At 42.8% G+C, this 22,160-nt stretch overlaps 1 protein-coding gene across 1 annotated transcript in view; it reads right to left on the reverse strand.

Annotated features, from left to right (window-relative positions):
• abr (ABR activator of RhoGEF and GTPase) overlaps positions 1 to 13,741 on the reverse strand; it is a 257,716-nt gene extending 243,975 nt beyond the window's left edge. Inside the window, exon 1 of the mRNA XM_061897920.1 lies at positions 12,841 to 13,741. Coding sequence (XP_061753904.1) covers positions 12,841 to 13,567 — 727 coding nt within the window. The 5' untranslated portion in view covers positions 13,568 to 13,741. The remainder of the gene's footprint in view (positions 1 to 12,840) is intronic.
• Positions 13,742 to 22,160: the final 8,419 nt, after the last annotated feature.

Raw genomic sequence — 22,160 nt, forward strand, 5'->3', positions numbered from 1 at the left:
TTGAAGTACACGACCGGTGGAACAATTTATGCAATAATAAAGTATAAGTTAAATTGTGATTTTAGTGTCTTACGAGGAACACAAATGTGTGACCAAAAACCATTCAGTCTGCTCCCAAAGGTCTTCCTCAAATCTATTCACAGGCTTATCATCAGCACTTTACTCATGAGACAAACACAATCAGAGGAAGTAAATGTGGGGCTTAAGCAACTGTTGACTATGCCTAGGACTGGGGACAAAAAAATGGATTGAGCAAAACATTTATGTATTTAGTTAAAGCAAAACCTGTGAATTGAATAATAACTGTTCTTTAAAAAGGGACCTATGGTCATTCTAATGTACATTTAAAACACTTTATTGTGGTGTAGATACTGTTTTAGATATGCCTTGGTGTAAATTGTGCTTGCATTTTGCTCAAAAGTCACATTTGTACCTACTTTTTGAGTATGTCTGCAAACGGTTTGTTGTTATGAGCATTTATCTTAGATGCAAATGAACCCCTCCACACCTCACCGCCTCATCTTATCGGCCATGCTTATCAGCCACAGAAAAGTTTTTACAAAAGTATTAAAATTTCTCTTTTGAAAATGTGCACTGTTGAAATACAGCCATATGCGTTTGACCCAGAATCCCATCCGGAAGTGAAAGCTGGAGGAAAGGAAGTTTCTCAAGAACAGAGGTCACTTTAACAAGTTTCAGATTGGAAAGTAGCAGTAGCTTGTTTGTTTGTTTTTACTTGCTCATTGGGATGTTCCATTACACTGTAATATTGATAACAGCAATAAAACTCCCAATGGTTACCACTACCTTTTAAACAACCAAACTATTGACGTGCGCACAATGTACCTAAAAGCTGTGCTCTCTGGGTGATCTGGTGAACTGGGTGATCAATATGTGCCCAGAGGAATTCAAGACAAAAGTGTTTTTACAATGCGTTGAAGGACCGCTGAACAGAGTCGGACGCACGACTCTCGCCAAAAAAAACTTTTATCCAGTAAGGCTTAAAAATATCATGATCCGTGGGCCGGATCATGTGTTGTTATGTTCTGTTAGTTTTCGACTCTATTAGTTCCTGGTTTTTGTGCACCCTTGTTTGTTTTAGTTACCATGGCTACCAGGGGTGTAACGGTACACAAAAATGTCGGTTCGGTACGTACCTCGGTTTAGAGGTCACAGTTCGGTTCATTTTCGGTACAGTAAGAAAACAACAAAATATAATTTTTTGGGTTATTTATTTACCAAATTTGCAAAATCCTCCACCAAAAATATTTTTCTTAGTGGAATATTTGATGTGAAGTAATGGGAACCTTGGCTAGGACAATAATTCATAATAACATTGATTTTGATTCAATATTATGTTTTCAGCAAAGACAGTTTAAAAGAGAAAAAAACAGCTTTGTTTTATTAGTCAACATTGTAACTTTTTCTAAATTACATTTAACCTTCAAGCTTTTTTAATTTTACTTTTGTTATGTTTTTGTTTATTTTAATAGTATTTTTAGAGCGTGCCGTGGGCCTTTAAAACATTAGCTGTGGGCCCCAAATGGCCTCCGGGCCACACTTTTGACACTCCTGCTATAGATAATATAAAAATAAATCTGATCAATTGATGGATAAAAAGCAAAGCCTGGAGACGCATGCGCGTTTATCATAACTCTCTCGCTCTCTGCCCCTCCCTCACCAATGCTGCTGTTGCGCGCACAATGTGTTTTGTTTTTAACCCCTTCTTAACCCTGAACGTACATTGTCAATACACGAAACCATAACTCAAAATGCCGGACATTTGAGGCATTTAAGAAACTCTGCCCTGACAGCCCCGCAAAAGAGGACATGTCCGGTGAAAAGCGGACGTAAGGTCAGTCTATCCTAGCACGGTTGCTGCTAGCATGCTAGCAAAAGAGGACATGTCCGGTGCTACCAGCGATCGGGCTAGGATAGACTGACCTTACGTCCTCTTTTCACCAGACATGTCCTTTTTGCGGGGCTGTCAGGGCAGAGTTTCTCAAATGCCTCAAATGTCCGGCATTTTGAGTATTATTTATGCTACTTAATATGTCCGTCTGGAAACTCGTTCGGTGCAACTCCGCATCGAACCGAAACCCCCGTACCGAAACGGTTCAATACAAATAAAAGTACCGTTACACCCCTAATGGCTACTTATTATTTCCACCAGCCTCGGATTAGTGTTCGCCCGCTCACCTGCTGCCCGAGCACTAATCAGAAGCATTATTAAAGCCTGCCTTTGCCGGTCAGCCGGCCTGGCGTCACTGTTTGCTTCATGTCCGGTTTCAAGTTTATGCTAAGTGTTTGCTTAGGCTACATTCACGAAAGTTTTGTTTGTTCATGCCACAGTTAGTAAGTTTTCCTTGCCATAGTCTTTGCAAAGTATTTGCTTTTGCTCCAAGTGCGATCAGCGCGTCGTGCCTTCGCCTTGTTTTCCGTTTTTGTACCCGTTTGAGTTTTGATAGTTAAATCATCTTTTTACCTGCAAATCTTGTCCGGAGTAGTCCGTCTGCCTTCCTGGGAGAACGACCCCACAGTAAGCTACGCAAACCACGTTGTGATAAAGAAACACAAAAGATTCTAACTGTGTCTATTTGTTTAAGATTTTTATTTTTAATCTAAAGATTTCAGCGTGTGTATAAGTAATTTTGGAGCACTTCCAACAATACCACGATAACAATGGTAACCGGTATTAGTTTGGTCACAATAACCCTGAAATAAAAATTTTCATACGCAGTAAGTCTTAAACCCTAATGCAGGGCTATTTAACTGGCGGCATGGTGGCCAAATCTGGCCAAGGAATGACACCATACAAATTTACAAACTTGGGAGGCAAGTTATATTGCAGTAAATTCAGAAAACACTAGTGTTCCTTTTTTAAAAAGGAACTTGGACCACTTTAAACACATTGGAAGATCCTGCATTGACATTTTAACCTTACTAGCAGACAAAGAACACTGGATTCCAAACTTGTGATTTAAAACAGAGGCGTTCCTCAAGGCACCCATTAAAATGCTCTCCTTTTTTTTTCTTTTTGATAATATGATTAATGTAACTAAGGTGTTGCTGTAGTTTGTTTACTTTAGATGCAGTGGTAATCATTTGTTTTCGAGGTTCCAATTTCCATTTCCTCTCTTTTTCAACATTTGGGCTATTTAACTGGTTCAAAGAAGAAGGAAAAAAACTTGTGGGAGGCTCTCATTTTTGTAGCGAATTCTTTAAAACACTAAAGTGCTGTCATAGAGATGATCTTTTAGCAGAGCGCTCAAACTGGCTGCAGTAAACCACGCTACGATCCACATTGCACATGAATTAACATATTAAATTACTAACAGGTCCATTGCCAGATACAGAAGGCAGTGATGTAGTTAAAAAGTTGTTTTTAGAAAAATAATTATTTATTTTGTTGGTGGACAGTGATGCTGTGGTCTTACAACGCTAAGCTACCTACACAAACAAATCGAACTAACATTGCTAATGTATCATTCACGCAACTCTAATCTAGAACTACTTATATTTCATTGTCTCCTTAATTGCCATAAACAGTAGTCATCGAGGCCGCCATCAAAAATAGTCGTTTTTTCAGAAAATCCCTCTTTTTGTGATCTTTGCACACACTTTAAGTGACTTATTCACAGACTAAGAAGGTACATTGCCACAAATAATACAAATTAAAAGTAAGGCAGATTTTTACTTCAGATGAGGCTGAAAGTTAGTGTAGTGACTTGCGTTGGTTTAAGCAAACAAACAACAGACCATTTTCCTTCATTGGGTTTCATCGTCGACATGATGTAGTAGCACACCCGATTTTACATCAATTTAGATTTGCTCAGTCACGCGAGGAGGCTTTGGTAAATGTCTACCATATATGAATAAGCCACTGACATCACACTTTAACAACATTCCAAACGAACCACTTAGGGAAAGTGGGAAGGAACGCAAGATTGTATAGTAAATATCTCTGCAATGCCTTCACGGTTTGATTTCAAATGTTCCGAATTTACGCAGATCTAAAATAACATAAGCAGGTACCATCAGGTAAAAAAAGTTGGGTTTGCATAATAGTACCCCTTTAATGTGGCCCACCACATCATTCAACGTGGTCCGTCACGTCATTTCATGTGGCCCGACATATTCAATGTGGACCGCCACACCATTTAATGTGGTCCATCACATAATTTAATGTGGTCCGTCACATCATTTAATATGGTTCGCCAAATCATTCACTGTGGACTGCCACACCATTTAACTAGGTCCAGCGCATCATTGAATGTGGATTTCCATTTTATTTAACGTGGTCCACGGCATCATTTAGTGTGGTTCGTTACGTCATTCAATGTGGTCCATCATATAATTTAATGTGGTCCAGCACATGATTTAATGTGGACCGCCACTTCATTTATTGTGGTCCGCCACATCATTTATTGTGGTCCGCCACACCATTCAATGTGGACCGCCACACCATTTAATGAGGACCGCCACACCATTTAATGAGGACCGCCACACCATTTAACGTGGACCGCCACACCATTCAATGTGGACCGCCACACCATTCAATCAATCAATGTTTACTTATATAGCCCTAAATCACTAGTGTCTCAAAGGGCTGTCAATGTAGACCGCCACACCATTTAACGTGGTCCGTCACATCATTTAATGTGGTCCATCACATAATTTAATGTGGTCCACGAAATAATTACATGTGGTCCGCCACGCCGGCCAATGTGGTCCATCACATGATTTAACGTGGACTGCCAATTCATTTATTGTGGTCCACCACATCATTGAAAGTCTGACATCACATGATTTAAGGTGGTCAGTAACATCATTTAAAACGGCCCATGTCATTCAATGTGGTCTGCCACATCATTTAATGTGCCCAGCCAAATAATTTTTTGTAGTCCGCCACGTCATTCAATGTCATATAATTTAATGTAGTCCATCACATGATTTAATGTGGACTGCCACCTCGTAGACTGCCACCTCATTTAATATGGTCCGCCAAGTCATTTATGTGGTCTGTCATATAATTTAAAATTGGCCATCCATCTTCTTCCGCTTATCCGAGGTCAGGTCGCGGGGGCAGCAGCCTAAGCAGGGAAGCACAGACTTTCCTCTCCCCGGCCACTCCGTCCAGCTCTTCCCAGGGAAACCCGAGGCATTCCCAGGCCAGTCGGGAGACGTAGTCTTCCCAACGTGTCCTGAGTCTTCCCCGTGGTCTCCTACCGGATGGACGTGCCCTAAACACCTCCCTCGGGAAGCGTTCGGATGGCATCCTGACCAAATACCCGAAACACCTCATCTGGCTTCTCTCAATGTGGAGGAACATCGGCTTTACTTTGAGCTCCTCCCGGATGGCAAAGCTACTCACCCTATCTCTAAGGGAGAGCCCCGCCACACGGCGGAGGAAACTCATTTTGGTTGCTTGTACCCGTGATCTTGTCCTTTCGGTCATAACCCAAAGCTCATGACCATAGATGAGGATGGGAACGTAGATCGACTGGTGAATTGAGAGCTATGCCTTCCGGCTCAGCTTCTTCTTCACCACAACGGATCGATACAGGGTCCGCATTACTGAAGACGCCGCAGCGATCCGCCTGTCGATCTCACGATCCACTCTTCCCTCACTCGTGAACAAGACTCCTAGGTACTTGAACTCCTCCACTTGGAGCAGGGTCTCCTCCCCCACCCGGAGATGGCATTCCACCCTTTTCCGGGCGAGAACCATGGACTCGGACTTGGAGGTGCTGATTCTCATTCCGGTCGCTTCACACTCTGTTGCAAACCCATCCAGTGGCCATCACATCATTTAACATGTCTGGCCATGTCATTCAATGTGGACCACCACACCATTTAGCGTGGTCTGTCACATCATTTAATGTAAACTGCCATTTTCTTTGATGTGGTCCACAACATCATTTGATCATTATCCACGCGTTTGTTACGTCTCGCCTTGATTACTGTAACGTATTATTTTCGGGGCTCCCCATGTCTAGCATTAAAAGATTGCAGTTAGTACAAAATGCGGCTGCTAGACTTTTGACAAGAACAAGAAAGTTTTATCATATTACGCCTATACTGGCTCACCTGCACTGGCTTCCTGTGCACTTAAGATGTGACTTTAAGGTTTTACTACTTACGTATAAAATACTACACGGTCTAGCTCCAGCCTATCTTACCGATTGTATTGTACCATATGTCCCGGCAAGAAATCTGCGTTCAAAGGACTCCGGCTTATTAGTGATTCCCAAAGCCCAAAAAAGTCTGCGGGCTATAGAGCGTTTTCAATTCGGGCTCCAGTACCCTGGAATGCCCTCCCGGTAACAGTTCGAGATGTCACCTCAGTAGAAGCATTTAAGTCTCACCTTAAAACTCATTTGTATACTCTAGCCTTTAAATAGACTCCCTTTTTAGACCAGTTGATCTGCCGTTTCTTTTCTTTTTCTCCTATGTCCCACTCTCCCTTGTGGAGTGGGTCCGGTCCGATGGCCATGGATGACGTACAGGCTGTCCAGAGTCGGGACCCAGGATGGACCGCTTGCCTGTGTATCGGCTTGGGACATCTCTGCGCTGCTGATCCGCCTCCGCTTGGGATGGTTTCCTGCTGGCTCCGCTGTGGACGGGACTCTCGCTGCTGTGTTGGATCCGCTTTGGACTGGACTCTCGCGGCTGTGTTGGATCCACTATGGACTGAACTTTCACAGTATCATGTTAGACCCGCTCGACATCCATTGCTTTCGTCTTCTCCAAGGTTCTCATAGTCATCATTGTCACCGACGTCCCACTGGGTGTGAGTTTTCCTTGCCCTTATGTGGGCCTACTGAGGAAGTCGTAGTGGTTTGTGCAGCCCTTTGAGACACTAGTGAGTCAGGGCTATATAAGTAAATATTGATTGATTGATTGATTGATTGGTTGATTTCATGTGTCTTGCCATGTTATTCACCACCACCTCATTTACTGTGGTCCGACACATCATTTATTGTGGTCCGTCACATCATTTATTGTGGACCGCCACTTCATTCAATGTGGACCGCCAATTCATTCAATGTGGACCGCCACTTCATTCAATGTGGTCCGCCACATCATTCCATGTGGTCAGTCATATTTAATATGGCCCATGTCATTCCATGTGGTCCGCCACATCATTTAAAGTGGTCAGTCACATCATTTAAAGTGCTCAGTGACATCATTTAATGTGGCCCATGTCATTCAACATGGTCTGCCACATCATTTAAAGTGCTCAGTGACATCATTTAATGTGGCCCATGTCATTCAACATGGTCTGCCACATCATTTAAGGTGCTCAGCCAAATCATGTTTTGTAGTCCGCCACATCAATGAAATGGCCCTCTGAGGGCAGCCATAATTGTGATGTGGCCCTCAATAAAAAAGAGTTTGACAATCCCTGTCTACTGTAAGGACGCTGGTTCAACTAAATGTACAGTAAGAAGAATAATAGTGAAGGGAAACATTTTAGCCTAATATCCTACGGAGTATAAACAAGTGGGCCCTGCGATGAGGTGTCGACTTGTCCAGGGTGTACACAGCCTTTCGTCCGATTGTAGCTGAGATAGGCACCAGCGCCCCACCGCCCCCACAAAGGGAATAAGCGGTAGGAAATGGATGGTTGGATGGTGTAAACAAATGTCCCTTGACCTAAGGTGAGACGCTGTGACGTCACAGCGTGTGTGCTGCTAACGTGTCGCCCTGCAGCACACATTGGGGAAGGAGCTACGGAGCTGACGAGGACCCGGCTTGACGACCACCAGGAGCTACCGGAGAGGCCCGCTGTTCCCGTGCATCCTTCTATCTCCGGGTATCGGCAGCGGGACAGCAGGGGAGAGGCCGGACTAACAGCCAGCATCCAGCAGCGGCGACACCACCGTCTCACCACCTCACGGCGGTGAGATAGACAGCTTTCTCGCGGCGGCGAGTGACGGCGGCGGGACGGCGAGGCCGGGCTAGCGGCCAGCAGCAGCTGCACCACCACCTCGCGGCAGCGAGACCGGCAGCTTTTTCGCGGCGGCGAGTGACAGCAGCGGCACGGCAAGGGAGAGGCCCGGCTGGCGGCTGGCAGCAGCAGGACCAACTAGCGGCGATGAGACCGGCAGGTGACGGAGGCGAGGCCCAAAAGAGGAGAGAGGCTAGCGCGAGGCTTGCCAGGCAGGACGTGACCCCATTGAAAGATTGGTGTCTTGGGCGTCAGACGGCATCCACCCGGACGGGGCAGCAACCAGGATCAACATGGGACCAAAGAAGGTGCTCTCTCCTGATGAAGGTGAGGAAATAAGGAGATCGCTCGAATTGTTGACAGCAGAAGTATCAGCTATCAAGCAGTACCAACTGACAATAATGCAGCTGGTGGAGGAGGTAAAAATTCTACGCGTTGAGAATGACGCAAAAGACCTACAAATTGAACAATTAACGGACCGAGTGGACGATCTAGAACAATAGACAAGAAAAAACAACGTTATTCGGACCTGGCTTATTATAAAGCCCCTTCATATGCTCGGGCGGTGACCGCCAATGGTAAAGAGGAGCCCAGGAATTTGGACATACCCACATTCCTAGCAACGTTCATGGAGTCCAAGGGTATACTCATGGACATTGCAAATGTAGAAGCTTGCCCCCCACTCCATAAGAAGAAGGATGGATCGGCACCAGCAATAATAATGAGGTTCGCCAATAGGAAATATAAAATTGCATTACTAAAACAAGGGAGGAAGTTAAAAGGAACAGATGTGTACATAAATGAACATTTAACAAAGAAAAACGCAGACATAGCCAGAAAAGCATGTAGTCTAAAAAAACAAGGCAAAATACAACAAACATGAACAGCAAACTGCAAGATATTTGTTAAATGGAATACCAGAGGAAGCAAAAGTAATAGTCATAAGGAAAATAGCAGAGCTGGATAAATATAAATAACGATAAATAAATTAAACACAACCATGACACAAATAAACAATAATCAATCAGAAAGAGAATGTATAACTTTTTCCAGCATTAATCATAACGGGACAGAATTGGACAGTGCTATAGATCCAGACACTAGGGGTGCAAAGGTACACAAAAATTTCGGTTCGGTACATACCTCAATTTAGAGGTCACGGTTCAGTTAATTTTCGGTACAGTAAGACAACAACAAAATGTAAATTTTTTGGTTATTTATTTACCAAATTTGTAGACAATGGCTTTATCCTTTTAACATTGGGAACACTATAATAATTCTGCCCACGTTAATCCACATCAAACTGCCTCAAGTTGTTGCTTTGATTAAATAGAATAACAAAACCTTTCTTCTACATATAAAAAGTGCAACATTAAACAGTTTCTAGTCAACTCATCATGCTTAATTTATTTCAGCATTTGGGAAGCCTGTAGTTGACTTTTATTATGTAAATGTTATATTTTTGTCAACATGTGATAGCAGGGACCCTGCCATTTAAAACTAAGCTGCTACATTACTAATGATTAATATAACTATAGCTGAAAAAAATAGTATACTAGCAATAGGAGAGACTATTCATCCCTGAACACCATATGAAATAACAGACAGACAGGGCTTTGCTGCCCCTAACGCACGCACGCACGCACACACGCACACACGCACACACGCACACACGCACACACACACACACACACACACACACACACATACACAGCAAAATGAGCTAACATTACGCTAAAAGCTAATTAGCCTTCACCTCAAGCCAGAACTGCGAGCAAGCTTAGCTGCAGTTTAAGTTTCTAGAAGGTCAACGGGCTCAGAGTGATGCTAGTAGTTGTTGTGACCGGGAGGTGTTTTTCATCATTTGAGGAGAGTACGATGTCCGCTGCTAAACACATATCTGCTCGACGCTGAAGCATTGACAACATGCGTTCTGAAAACGCACTGCTGATTGGCTGTTACATCGCTCTGAATACGCACTGCTGATTGGCTTTGTATGTAACCAATCAGATAGTTGTGTGGGCGGGACAATGCTGGGTTCTCAGACAGAGACAGAAAACAGAGCAGCTTGTTAAGACTTTAGATAACAAACTCGTTCAATACACCTCCGAACCAGACCGAAACCCCCGTACCGAAACGGTTCAATACAAATACATGTACCGTTACACCCCTACCAGACACATTTCTCACATGGACAATAATTGTTTATATTATACAGAGGTACAATTCAACACCAACATTAATTCCAAAAACAAACTGTCAATTATTCATATTAACTGCAGAAGCTTGTATGCCAATTTTAACAGTATGAAATCATTTTTGGAACAATTTAAAGAACCTTTCAAAATTATTGCTGTATCAGAGACATGGAAGGATAGAAAAAAGGAATGGACTTTGGACTAGAAGGATATGAACTCAATTATATTAATAGATTAAATAAGAATGGAGGCGGAGTTGCTGTGTAGGTGATGAAGGACTTCCATTACACGGTGGTAAAAAACATGTCATCAGTTATTGACAATGTTTTAGAGTGTATAACCATTGAGATATGTCATGAAAGAAGTAGAAATGTATTGATCAGTTGTATGTATAGAACACCCAACTCAAGTATTGAAGGATTTGAAGACTGGATTAAGGGAACTTTTAATGGAATCAGTCAAAAAGTACTTTTTTCATGTGGAGACTTCAATATAGATCTCTTGAACCCCAATAAGCAAAAGTCCATTAATGATTTCATAGATACAATGTATAGTATGAGTTTGTATCCCCAAATCACAACCCCAACCAGAATTGCAAGTCGGAGTGCTACACTTATTGATAATATCTTCTAGGGCTGCAACAACTAATCGATTAAATCGATTAAAATCGATTATAAAAATAGTTGGCGATTAATTTAGTCATCGATTCGTTGGATGTATGCAGTGCGCATGCGCTGAAGCTCTTTTTTTTTCTTTCGTTCTTTCCTAAACCTTTATTTGTGAACTGCAACATTTACAAAAAGCTGAGAAACAATAATCAAAATAAGTACAAAAAAGTACAAAACAGCGCCAGGGCGGCAGCAGTAAGCCAGCCAATGATGTGTCATGTGCAGCTCACGTGACCAAGCCGTATTCTTTGTCTGGAAACATTCGAAAAATGGCGGAAGAAAAGAGAAGCGATAGTGTATGTGCAATGGAGAAAAGTGTAACATCCAAGTCGTCAAAAGTGTGGGAATTCTGCACCCTAAACAATGCAAAGAAGACCGTTTCCGGCAATACGTGCAGCATCGACCTCGCGTGGCACTCAAGTACGACATCGCTTCGGGAGCACCTTAAAAGGAAGCATGTTGGATCCATGGATGAAGAAAAAAATTCACGGTACGTAACTTTTTAAGTCCATAGTCCGAGTACATTGATCCGTTGTGTCCGTCTTTGTGTTTTTAAAATGTTGTCAACGAGAAGGATTCTTTAAGGCAACAAACGGACAGAAATATCTCAGGTTGGTTTCATAATGGATCAATGTAGCCGGGCCCGATAAAGCTATATAAATCTATTTAAACTTGAGTGACGCTTTAGTAATATAAACATTATTAGGGTGCTGGAATATTTCATGCTATTATTCACAGGCAGCCTAATAATGTATTATTCACAACAGTGAAAGTGCTATTCGGACCGAGAAAACGACAATTTCCCCTTTAATTTGAGCGAGGATGAAAGATTTGTGTTTGAGGATATTGATAGCAACGGACTAAAAAAATAAAAAAAAATTAATTAAAAAAACGAGTTAAAAAAAACAAAAATGCGATTGCATTGAGACGGATTCCGATGTTTTTAAACACATTTACTAGGATAATTCTGGGAAATCCCTTATCTTTCTATTGTGTTGCTAGTGTTTTAGTGAGTTTAATATTACCTGATAGTCAGAAGGGTGTCTCCATGGATGTGTTGACGCCAATGTCTCAGGGGAGTCAACGGCAGCTATGGACGGCCAAAGCTCAGCTTTTCTCCGGTAAGAACTGACTTTTTAACCACAATTTTCTCACCGAAACCTGCTGGTTGACATTTGGTCGTGATTCATGTTCGCTTGACCGCGCTCTGATCCATTATAAATTTTTACCTCCGGGAATTTTAAACAAGGAATCACTGTGTGTTTGTGTGGCTAAAGGCTAAAGCTTCCCAACTCCATCTTTCTACTGTGACTTCTCCAATATTAATTGAACAAATTGCAAAAGATTCAGCAACACAGATCTCCAAAATACTGTGTAATTATGCCATTAAAGCAGACGACATTTAGCTGTGTGTGTGCCTAGCGCTCATTCTTCCTAAAAATGCGTGACGTCTTGCGTACACGTCATCATTACACGACGTTTTTAAGACGAAACTCCCGGGAAATTTAAAATTGTAATTTAGTAAACTAAAAAAGCCGTATTGGCATGTGTTGCAATGTTAATATTTCATCATTGATATATAAACTATCAGTCTGCGTGGTGGGTAGTAGTGGGTTTCAGTAGGCCTTTAAGAGGCTGTTCAAATTAATAGTGCTTCCAAAGTACAAAGAAGAAGAATTATGAGAAACACTTTCAACCTTATTGAAAATAAGATATTCTTCATCTCAGTATGTTAATAATGACTGAATTAATTAATTACATTTTACAAAACTGTTGTGTTACTCATTCACGGATGTCATTTTGCTATTTTGCTGTAAAGAAGGTCAGTGAATGAATGTGTATATTTGTGAACGCTCTGACGTGAGAAAGGGGTAGGATTAAATAAGCTTTGCTTCTTCCTACTCCTTTTCGGACATGATGTATTGTGAAATGATATGAAATTGCCTGATGTATAATGTTGTAGGTATGTCATGTTCGAAATAAACTAAGGAAGAAAGAAGAAATAAAGTGTTGGAAGTACCTGCAGAGGATGAGTCTTCATGCTCCGAGCTAAGGTAGCCATCACTTCTCCTGTCAGGAGTGCTGCAGCCAGAACCCTGTCCAACCTGCAGCAAAGGCGGGGACACCCGACTGTCGTCCACGGAGTCAAAGTCTCTGCTCTGGCGGAAAGGCCGTCGGATGACCGGGTGAGGGATGCTGGGCGTCCGTTGGTTGTCTTTGCCGGCGGCCTTTGGTGCCAATAAATTATTCCGAACAAAATTCTCATTCATCTCCAAATCCTCATATTCCCGGTCGCTGTTCTCGTCGTGACTTCTCGGTGTGAGAACGCTGGGCTTCCGCGGGGGTACCGGGATGGGCACGGGCTTACCCACCTTGCCGCTGAACCTGCTCCGCTCGCGGCCGGGCGAACTGGTCGCGCCTGCCGCCGTCAAGTGTCCGATGTCGGACACATCTTGCGGTGTCCTCGCGGTGGGAGTCTTGAAGGTGGCGAACGTGTCCGCGTGGATGTTGACGTCTTTGCCGGGACAACTTTGCGGCTCGGGCGTCCTCTGTCGCGTCACGGTGGTCTGCAGGTAAATCACCTTGAATTTCTCCTCCGCCAGAGCCTTCTGGAGCCTCTTCAGGTTGGCTTTGGACGCCTCCAGCTCAGATTCCATGTCCTCCACGGAATTTAGGTCCATTTCAGGGACTTCACAGTCGGGGAATTCGTTCCTCCAGTGTTTGGCGAATTCCTCCTGCTCCCACATTGTGTTTTTTTTTTTTCAAACAACTCCGACTGTGTACGCGCCTCGTCCTCGCCGGAAATCTTCACCTCTTTTTGAGTGTTAATTTGGTAGATTTGAGCACTCGGTGAACATCTCCTGTCTTCATCCGCAGGCGTGTGTACGGAAATGCACTTTTTATATCACCGCTCGCAAACTTTCGACACTTCCTGTATCAGCCGTGTTGCCTTCAGGAGCTTAGTGGACACGCGTGTATTGTACCGTCATCGTTGTTTTTAAAACGGCATTTAAATCAACAAACAGGTGTTTACAAACAGAAACATTGCGCTCGAAATGAATTAAAAAGTTCTCAATTTACCTCCCTAAAAAGTGCTGGCTTAGGGTTAGTAAGTGAAAATAGTAAAATACAATTAGTGGTCATGAGGGAAAGTTTCCACCTGGAAAAGTGCGATACATCAGACACATATGTCAACATTTCCAATCGAAGAGTAAATAAAAACTAGCATGTGTGTACTATTATACTGAAATATAGTCATACAATCAAATTATTGCATTTATTTATTTAATTGAAAACAAATATCCCAGCAGACCCTGAAAGCAACTTTCCTTGAATCTTAGATGTCTTTTTTCAGCTTTGATTCAAACAACCACTAAAATGGAGACCAGAAGTGACATAATACTGTTTTTTTTTCTGAAAGACAAAAGTGTCCAAAATTTTACTGTACAGATTAAAAGATTTAAAAAAAAAAAACATATATTTGAGCAGCCACCTTATCGTGGTAGAGGAGTTTGCGTGTCCCAATGATCCTAGGAGCTATGTTGTCCGGAGGCTTTATGCCCCCTGGTAGGGTCTCCCAAGGCAAACAGGTTCTGTGTGAGGGATCAGACAAAGAGCAGCTCGAAGACCTCTATGAAGAAGAAAAAACATGGACCCAGATTTCCCTCCCCCGGACGCGGGTCACCGGGGCCTTCCTCTGGAGCCAGGCCCGGAGGTGGGGCACGATGGCGAGTGCCTGGTGGCCGGGCCTGTTCCCACAGCCCGAAGAGGCAACATGGGTCACCCCTCCAATGGGCTCACCACCCATAGCAGGGGCCATAGAGGTCGGATGCAATATGAGCTGGGCGGCAGCCGAAGGCAGGGCACTTGGCGGTCCGATCCTCGGCTAGTACACCCTGGACAAGTCACCACCTCATTGCAGGTATTATATATACAGTATATGGTATATACTGTATATATCATTATATTATATTATATTTCTATACAATATATAACAATTACCACGTACAATATTACAGTATATGTAACAGCTGCAGCAAAAATAAAGAGTAAATCCAGCAGAAAATAAACATTATAAACAAAGAGAGGTAGCTCACATAGAAGGTGTCAGGTAATAGACAGATATCATCTATTGCTGTATGGCGAGTGATTATACAGCTGGATGGATTGCAGCGACCCTGGACTTATATGTCCTGTATAAAATAGATTTTTAAATTTGACTGGTCTTACAGGTACCACTAAGGACAGTACACACCCTGGCTTCCACCTGTTCAACCTTCTACCATCAGGCAGGCGCTACAGGTGTATCAGAGACAGCTTCTTTCCCAGAGCTGTCACCATCTTGAACTCTAACTTATAATAATAATTCACCCCCTATACAACATCCTATCCTAATACCCTACAGTGCAATACTACCCTTCGAGTGCAATATGTCCGACACTGATTGTTATTTATTACTCCGGTACTCTTGTCTTGTTCTGTATATTGTACTGTATTTTGTATTTCTATAGTGTTTTGTATATTGTACAGGATTGCTTACTATTTTTCTTGGATAGTAGTCTGTTTATTTCAATTGGTAGTTATTCCTCTGCAGCATCGCGTGGACATCGGGGGCGGTATCTCTGGATTGGCAGACCGGGATGGTGGTCCCTCTCTTTAAGAAGGGGGACCAGAGGGTGTGTTCCAACTATCGTGGGATCACACTCCTCAGCCTTCCCGGTAAGGTTTATTCAGGTGTACTGGAGAGGAGGCTACGCCGGATAGTCGAACCTCGGATTCAGGAGGAACAGTGTGGTTTTCGTCCTGGTCGTGGGACTGTGGACCAGCTCTATACTCTCGGCAGGGTTCTTGAGGGTGCATGGGAGTTTGCCCAACCAGTCTACATGTGCTTTGTGGACTTGGAGAAGGCATTCGACCGTGTCCCTCGGGAATTCCTGTGGGGAGTGCTTAGAGAGTATGGGGTATCGGACTGTCTTATTGTGGCGGTCCGCTCCCTGTACGATCAGTGTCAGAGCTTGATCTGCATTGCCGGCAGTAAGTCGAACACATTTCCAGTGAGGGTTGGACTCCGCCAACGCTGTCCTTTGTCACCGATTCTGTTCATAACTTTTATGGACAGAATTTCTAGGCGCAGTCAAGGCGTTGAGGGGTTCCGGTTTGGTGGCTTGTCCAGGGTGTACCCCGCCTTACATCCGATTGTAGCTGAGATAGGCGCCAGCACCCCCTGCAACCCCAAAAGGGAATAAGCGGTAGGAAATGGATGGATGGATGGGGTGTATAATATAGTCAGGAAGAAATAATCATGAATGCAAAGGATTCTGGGTATTTGTTGTGTTGCATTTATGTTGTGTTACTGTGAGGATGTTCTCCCGAAATGTGTTTGTCATTCTTTTTTGGTGTAGCTTCACAGTGTGGCGCATATTAATATGAGTGTTAAAGTTGTTTATATCACAACCATCAGTGTACTCTGTGTCACCCAGTATGCCTTGCAGTCGTGTGCGTGTATATGCGGAAGCCACATACAACATGTTGCTGGACTGGCAAGTAGTTTGTACATGTAGAAGACATCAAAGGCAATGGTTTCATAACACGCCCTCATTCTTGTTATCTGGGTGACCACCAGCAGATATTTGCGAGAATGTTTGCGGCTCCTATTGTCTTCATTACTTTGTGACACAGGTCAAAATGGCTCTTTGAGTGGTAAAGGTTGCCGATCCCTGAACTATGTATATTAAATATTTCCGAATGGTTCAACCGCCACCCGCCCAAATCTATTTAAAATCTAAATTTTGTCATGTCGCCCGCCCGATCCGCGGACTCCGCGACCGCAAACCGCGCATCTCTAATATATATATATATATATATATATATATATATATATATATATATATATATATATATATATATATATAAATATATATATATATATATATATATATATATATATATATATATACATATATATATATATATATATATATATAATCAGTGGTTCTTAACCTTGGGGTTCGGTGAGTCGACCTCTTCGTGTAAATACAAACTTCTCCCTGTTGGCATATTACGGCTACGGCAACAGCTGGCTGATTTGCAGGTGTGTAATTTGTTGTGAGTTTATGCACTGTCTTAGTTTTGTTGTTTGAACAAGGTGATGTTCATGCACGTTTCATTTTGTGCACCAGTAAAAAAAACATGGTAACACTTTAGTATAGGGAACATATTCACCATTAATTAGTTGCTTATTAACATGCAAATTAGTAAGATATTGGCTCTTAACTAGTCATTAGGTACTAATTAATGCCTTATTCGGCATGGCCTTATTCAACCCTAACCCTAAACCTAACCAAATAACTCTAAATTAAGTCTTTATTACTTAGAATATGTTCCCCTAGTGTCCAAATAACTCTAAATTAAGTCTTTGTTCCTTAGAATATGTTCCCCATACTAAAGTGTTAACAAAAACATACAACTTTGTCTTGAATTTGAAAAAAAAACATTTTATTTTTCACTAAAGAAGGGTTCGGTGAATGCACATATGAAACTGGTGGGGTTCGGTACCTCCAACAGGGTTAAGAACCACTGATATATATATATATATATATATATATGTATATATCTATATGTATATATATATGTATATATGTATATGTATATATATATACAGGGACGGCGTGGCGCAGTGGCAGAGTGGCCGCGCGCAACCCGAGGGCCCCTGGTTCAAATCCCACCTAGTACCAACCTCGTCACGTCCGTTGTGTCCTGAGCAAGACACTTCACCCTTGCTCCTGATGGGTGCTGGTTGGCGCCTTGCATGGCAGCTCCCTCCATCAGTGTGTGAATGTGTGTGTGAATGGGTAAATGTGGAAGTAGTGTCAAAGCGCTTTGAGTACCTTGAAGGTAGAAAAGCGCTATACAAGTACAACCCATTTATCATTCATATATATATATATATGTATATATATATATATATATGTGTATATATATATATATGTGTGTGTATATATATATGTATATATATATATATATATATATATATATATATATATATATTTTATACTGTGTATATATAATAGGTAAATATTACCTATATGTTATATTTTATACTGCTACTAAAGGTATATTTTTAGTCTACTTTATACCTGCATTATCCTTTCCATCGTTACACTTGTCATCCTTTGTAACTGAGCTACTGTGTGGAAAAATTTCCCTTGTGGATCAAAAAAGTTTGTCTTAGTCTATGTCCATGTCTAAGTTAGTCACCTATTTATACTATTTTCATCCAATATAGTAATGCTGCCTGAGGCTAAGCTAATCAGTGGTCATGATACTAAAACAGCGCTCCTAGATTGGTTTGGGGTAGTGGCCAATACTACTGTACTATTGATATTTTTTGTTCATTTAGCCATTTTTTTGTTTAAAATTATGATTTTAAACTGAAAATATACAGAGTATGCTTTGAAAAATGTAATCCAAAAGCATGGTGTACACTGCCTTCCGCCCGAATGCAGCTGAGTAGGCTCCAGCACCCCCCGTGACCACAAAAGGGACAAGCGGTAGGAAATGGATGGATGGATGGGTATATGGCGAGGCAAAATTTTGTATTTAAAAACAAAGCTTTGTGTTATCAATATTGCTTTCTGTCATTAACACTCCAGTTTTTCCTATTCTTACATTGTTCTAATTTGCTGTATTTTTTCACTTTTAGCATTTTTTTTAACATGTTTAAGTTATTTCTATACTTACAACTTGACATAAATCACTCTATGATGTAAAAAGGATTGTCACAATAAAAGTGAGTATAGTACAAATTAAAAAAAGAAGAACTTAAAATTATTTTCTGTTAATGAGTGCATGTTCGGAACCCCTCTAAGAACGCTTATTCCCCTAAAAGCGCTTTTCATGCCATTAGAAAATCATCAAGCCGTGTGCATATAAATCACCAACATGATGCAACAAAGCAGGAAGTGTGTGACAGAGTAGATCTCATTTCTGATATTTGATATTTGATATCTGATATCTATTTAGAGCCTTCCCATATACTGGTTTTATTGTTGTTATCATGCTGGCTTAAACTGTCGAGGATGATAATAATAACTAGTGGCTTCACAAAAATTCTGCATACGGTATGTAACTCAATGAATACTTACATAAAAGTTAAATGACTATTCAAATAGTTTGATATGTTATCCCTAAAAATAAGCATGACAGAGAAAATGGATGGACACACTTTTCTCCAACAGAGGTGGGTGGCTCTATCAAAATATCAACAATAATAATATCAAGGATATATTATCGGTATTGGATGAATGTGTGATGAAATCAATATTTTTCAGTTCTCTTCAATGTTTATTATCGCAAAGCCATTCCACCAAATTATTGCCCTAAGAAATTAAAAAGAGAAGAGTTTTGTGTGTGTATGTATATATATATAAATATATATATATATATATATATATATATATATATATATATATATATATATATATATATATTGTGTGTATATATATATATGTATATATATATGTACACACACACATACACACATATATATATATACACACACACAGACATATATATACACACACACACACACATATATATATATATATATATATATATATATATATATATATATATATATATAAATATGTATTTATAAATATGTAAACTATATATACTTGAAGTGTATTTTTGTTAGAAATACACAATAATTTAGTTACATTTAAAAACACTTTAGTTGGTTTGCACTCAGTCCTCTTAACCTGAACAAACCTGTTCAAATAAAAGACTATATATAAAAAAAAAGGGGAAATATAATAAGTCAAATCCTCCCAAAAATGGGACATGGAGACCAAAATGGACAAACTGTCATGATCCACTACTGGGATCATGCCATATTCTGGTTTTGTTCGGTTTTGTGCGAGTAAAGAGACATTCTCTCGCATTGGAGATAGAGGACTTCGTCAGCAAAGGCAGAAGTCGCAGAGGAAGACTTCGCCTCGCGATAGAGACGCACTAGCCCCGCCATCTCTCTCAGGGACACAGCCATTTCCAACCTGTCCAGGACTCACCCTACATGTCTGGTAATCTTTTTTTTTTGTCCCTAGATTGACTCCTCCGGCTGGCCTGTCAGTCACGGGTACTGCAGTCGTTATGTCACTCCTCCGACGTCTCCTGAGGATAGTGGAGATGAGGAATTTTTTTTGAAACATGCACTCCCTCAGTCATCCACAGGGAACTTAAATGAAGCCATCACGCTTCTTAAAGACATTTTTTTTCAGTCCCTATATAAGTTTTTGTTTTCTGAAACCCCGCCACCTGTGACTTGGGCTCCGCCCCCTGTGACTATTGTTCCCACTCAGTCTACCTCTTTCCTGACTTCCCTCCACCCACCCCTAGAGGTAGTTTCAGACCGCGGGGAGCGCATCTGGCATACGCTTTTTGAGAGGGGGGCTAGTGCTCGTAGCTGTGCTACGGAGGTAGCACAGCTGTGCTCAGCCAAGTCTCAACCTCCAACTATACCTCCACCACCGGTCTTTCGTCCCACCAGACCGCAACCTCCTGTGAGTCCTCCTTCACCGGTATTCCGGCCTGCAAGCTACTACCACCTCCTAGGCCGCCTCCACCAGCACCACGGCTAGCTGCACCTGTAGCTAGTCCTAGCCCTAGCCCTAGCCCTAGTCCAAGCCCTAGTCCGACTCGTGGTCCGACTCGTGGTCCGACTCGTTGTCCGACTCGTGGTCCGACTTGTGGTCCGACTCGTGGTCCGACTCGTGGTCTGACTCGTGGTCTGACTCGTGGTCCGAGGCCGAGGCCGAGTCCTAGCCCAAGTCCTAGCCGTAGTCACAGTCACAGTCATAGCCATAGTCATAGTTCGAGTCCTGGTCCTGGTCGTAGTCCTAGTCCTTGTCCTAGTCTTAGTCTTAGTCCTTGTCTTAGTCACAGTCATAGTCCTAGTTCAGGTTTCCACTCCAGCACCTGACTTTTTGCTGGGTCCCACTCCAGCACCAGACTCAATGCTGGATCCCACTCCAGCACCAGTCCCTCTGCTGGCACCCTTGCCTGCTACTCGGCTGGTACCAGTTTCTGCTCTTCGGCTGGCACCAGTGCCTGCACCCCGACTGGCACCAGTACCAGTGCCCGCTCCTCGGCTGGTGTCAGTACCAGTTCCTGCTCCTCGACAGGCGTCAGTACCAGTTCCTGCACCTCGGCTGGCGTCAGTACCAGTTTCTGCTCCTCGGCTGACGCTCCAAGCTCCAGCGCCGGCTTTGTCTCCTGTTCCTGCCCTGGCTTCATCTCCTGCGTCAGCTCTGGCTTCGTCTGCTGCACACGGACCTGCTTCGGCTGCAGCACCCGCCCGCACCGGCTTCGTCTGCGACACCAGCGCCGTCTTCGCCTACAGCTTCCAAGCCCGCCAAGACGACAGCGCCGATGCGCCCACCTCCACGTCGGCCACGAATGGGGCATTGCCCAGGTCGTCCTCCTCGCCCGGCGCATCCACCTCCACGTCGGCCACGGATGGGGCATTGCCCAGGTCGTCCTCCTCGCCAAGCGCATCCGCCTTCACGTCGGTCACGGATGTGGCATCTACGAGGTGGCCCTCCAAGACTTTTGCGGCAGCGGCCTTCCATCCGCCGCTGCCACCTGACTTGTCCTCGTGGATTCGGGGACACGCGACCTGACGACCCTCCACCATGTCCTCCCTCCGCCCTCCCTTCATGTTTAGACTTTCTTGTTTTGTGGGGGGGTTCAAGCTAGTTTTTTTTTTGGGACATCTGGTATCTGTCCCTTGAGGGGGGGGCTTATGTCATGATCCACTACTCGGATCATGGCATATTCTGGTTTTGTTCGGTTTTATATATCACATCCTGTTTGTTATTAGACTTCCTTAGTTCCTGGTGGCACTTCCTGTTTTGTTCCGTTGCCTAGTTACGTATTTGTGTCACCTGCGTTGTGTTTCTCACGCGCACCTGCTTTTTGATTACCTCCCTATTTAAGCCTGCTTTTGTTTACCATTCGGGCTCGCAGGGTAAACTTGCTTTCTATGCAACAGGTGACGTCGCCATCCCCGATTGTGGTAAATATCTTTTGTACTTGTTAGCCTCCACGCTATTCCTTCGTTTGTACCTAGCTCACATGCTATCACTTTCTGTTCTTTCTAGCTCCCACGCTAGTTCTGTTTGTTTTGTCTATAGTGCCTATGTGCAAGTCTTTTTGTTCTTAGTCCATTTTTGTAGTTGTAAATAAATCATCATCCTTACCTTCACGCTGTGTCCATTCCGCATTGCATCCACGAGAGAACGCAACCACACCACGGTGCCAGCAAAGCGTCACACAAACGAA

The sequence above is a fragment of the Nerophis ophidion genome, linkage group LG04, assembly GCF_033978795.1.
Source record: "Nerophis ophidion isolate RoL-2023_Sa linkage group LG04, RoL_Noph_v1.0, whole genome shotgun sequence".
Taxonomy (NCBI): Eukaryota; Metazoa; Chordata; class Actinopteri; order Syngnathiformes; family Syngnathidae; genus Nerophis; species Nerophis ophidion.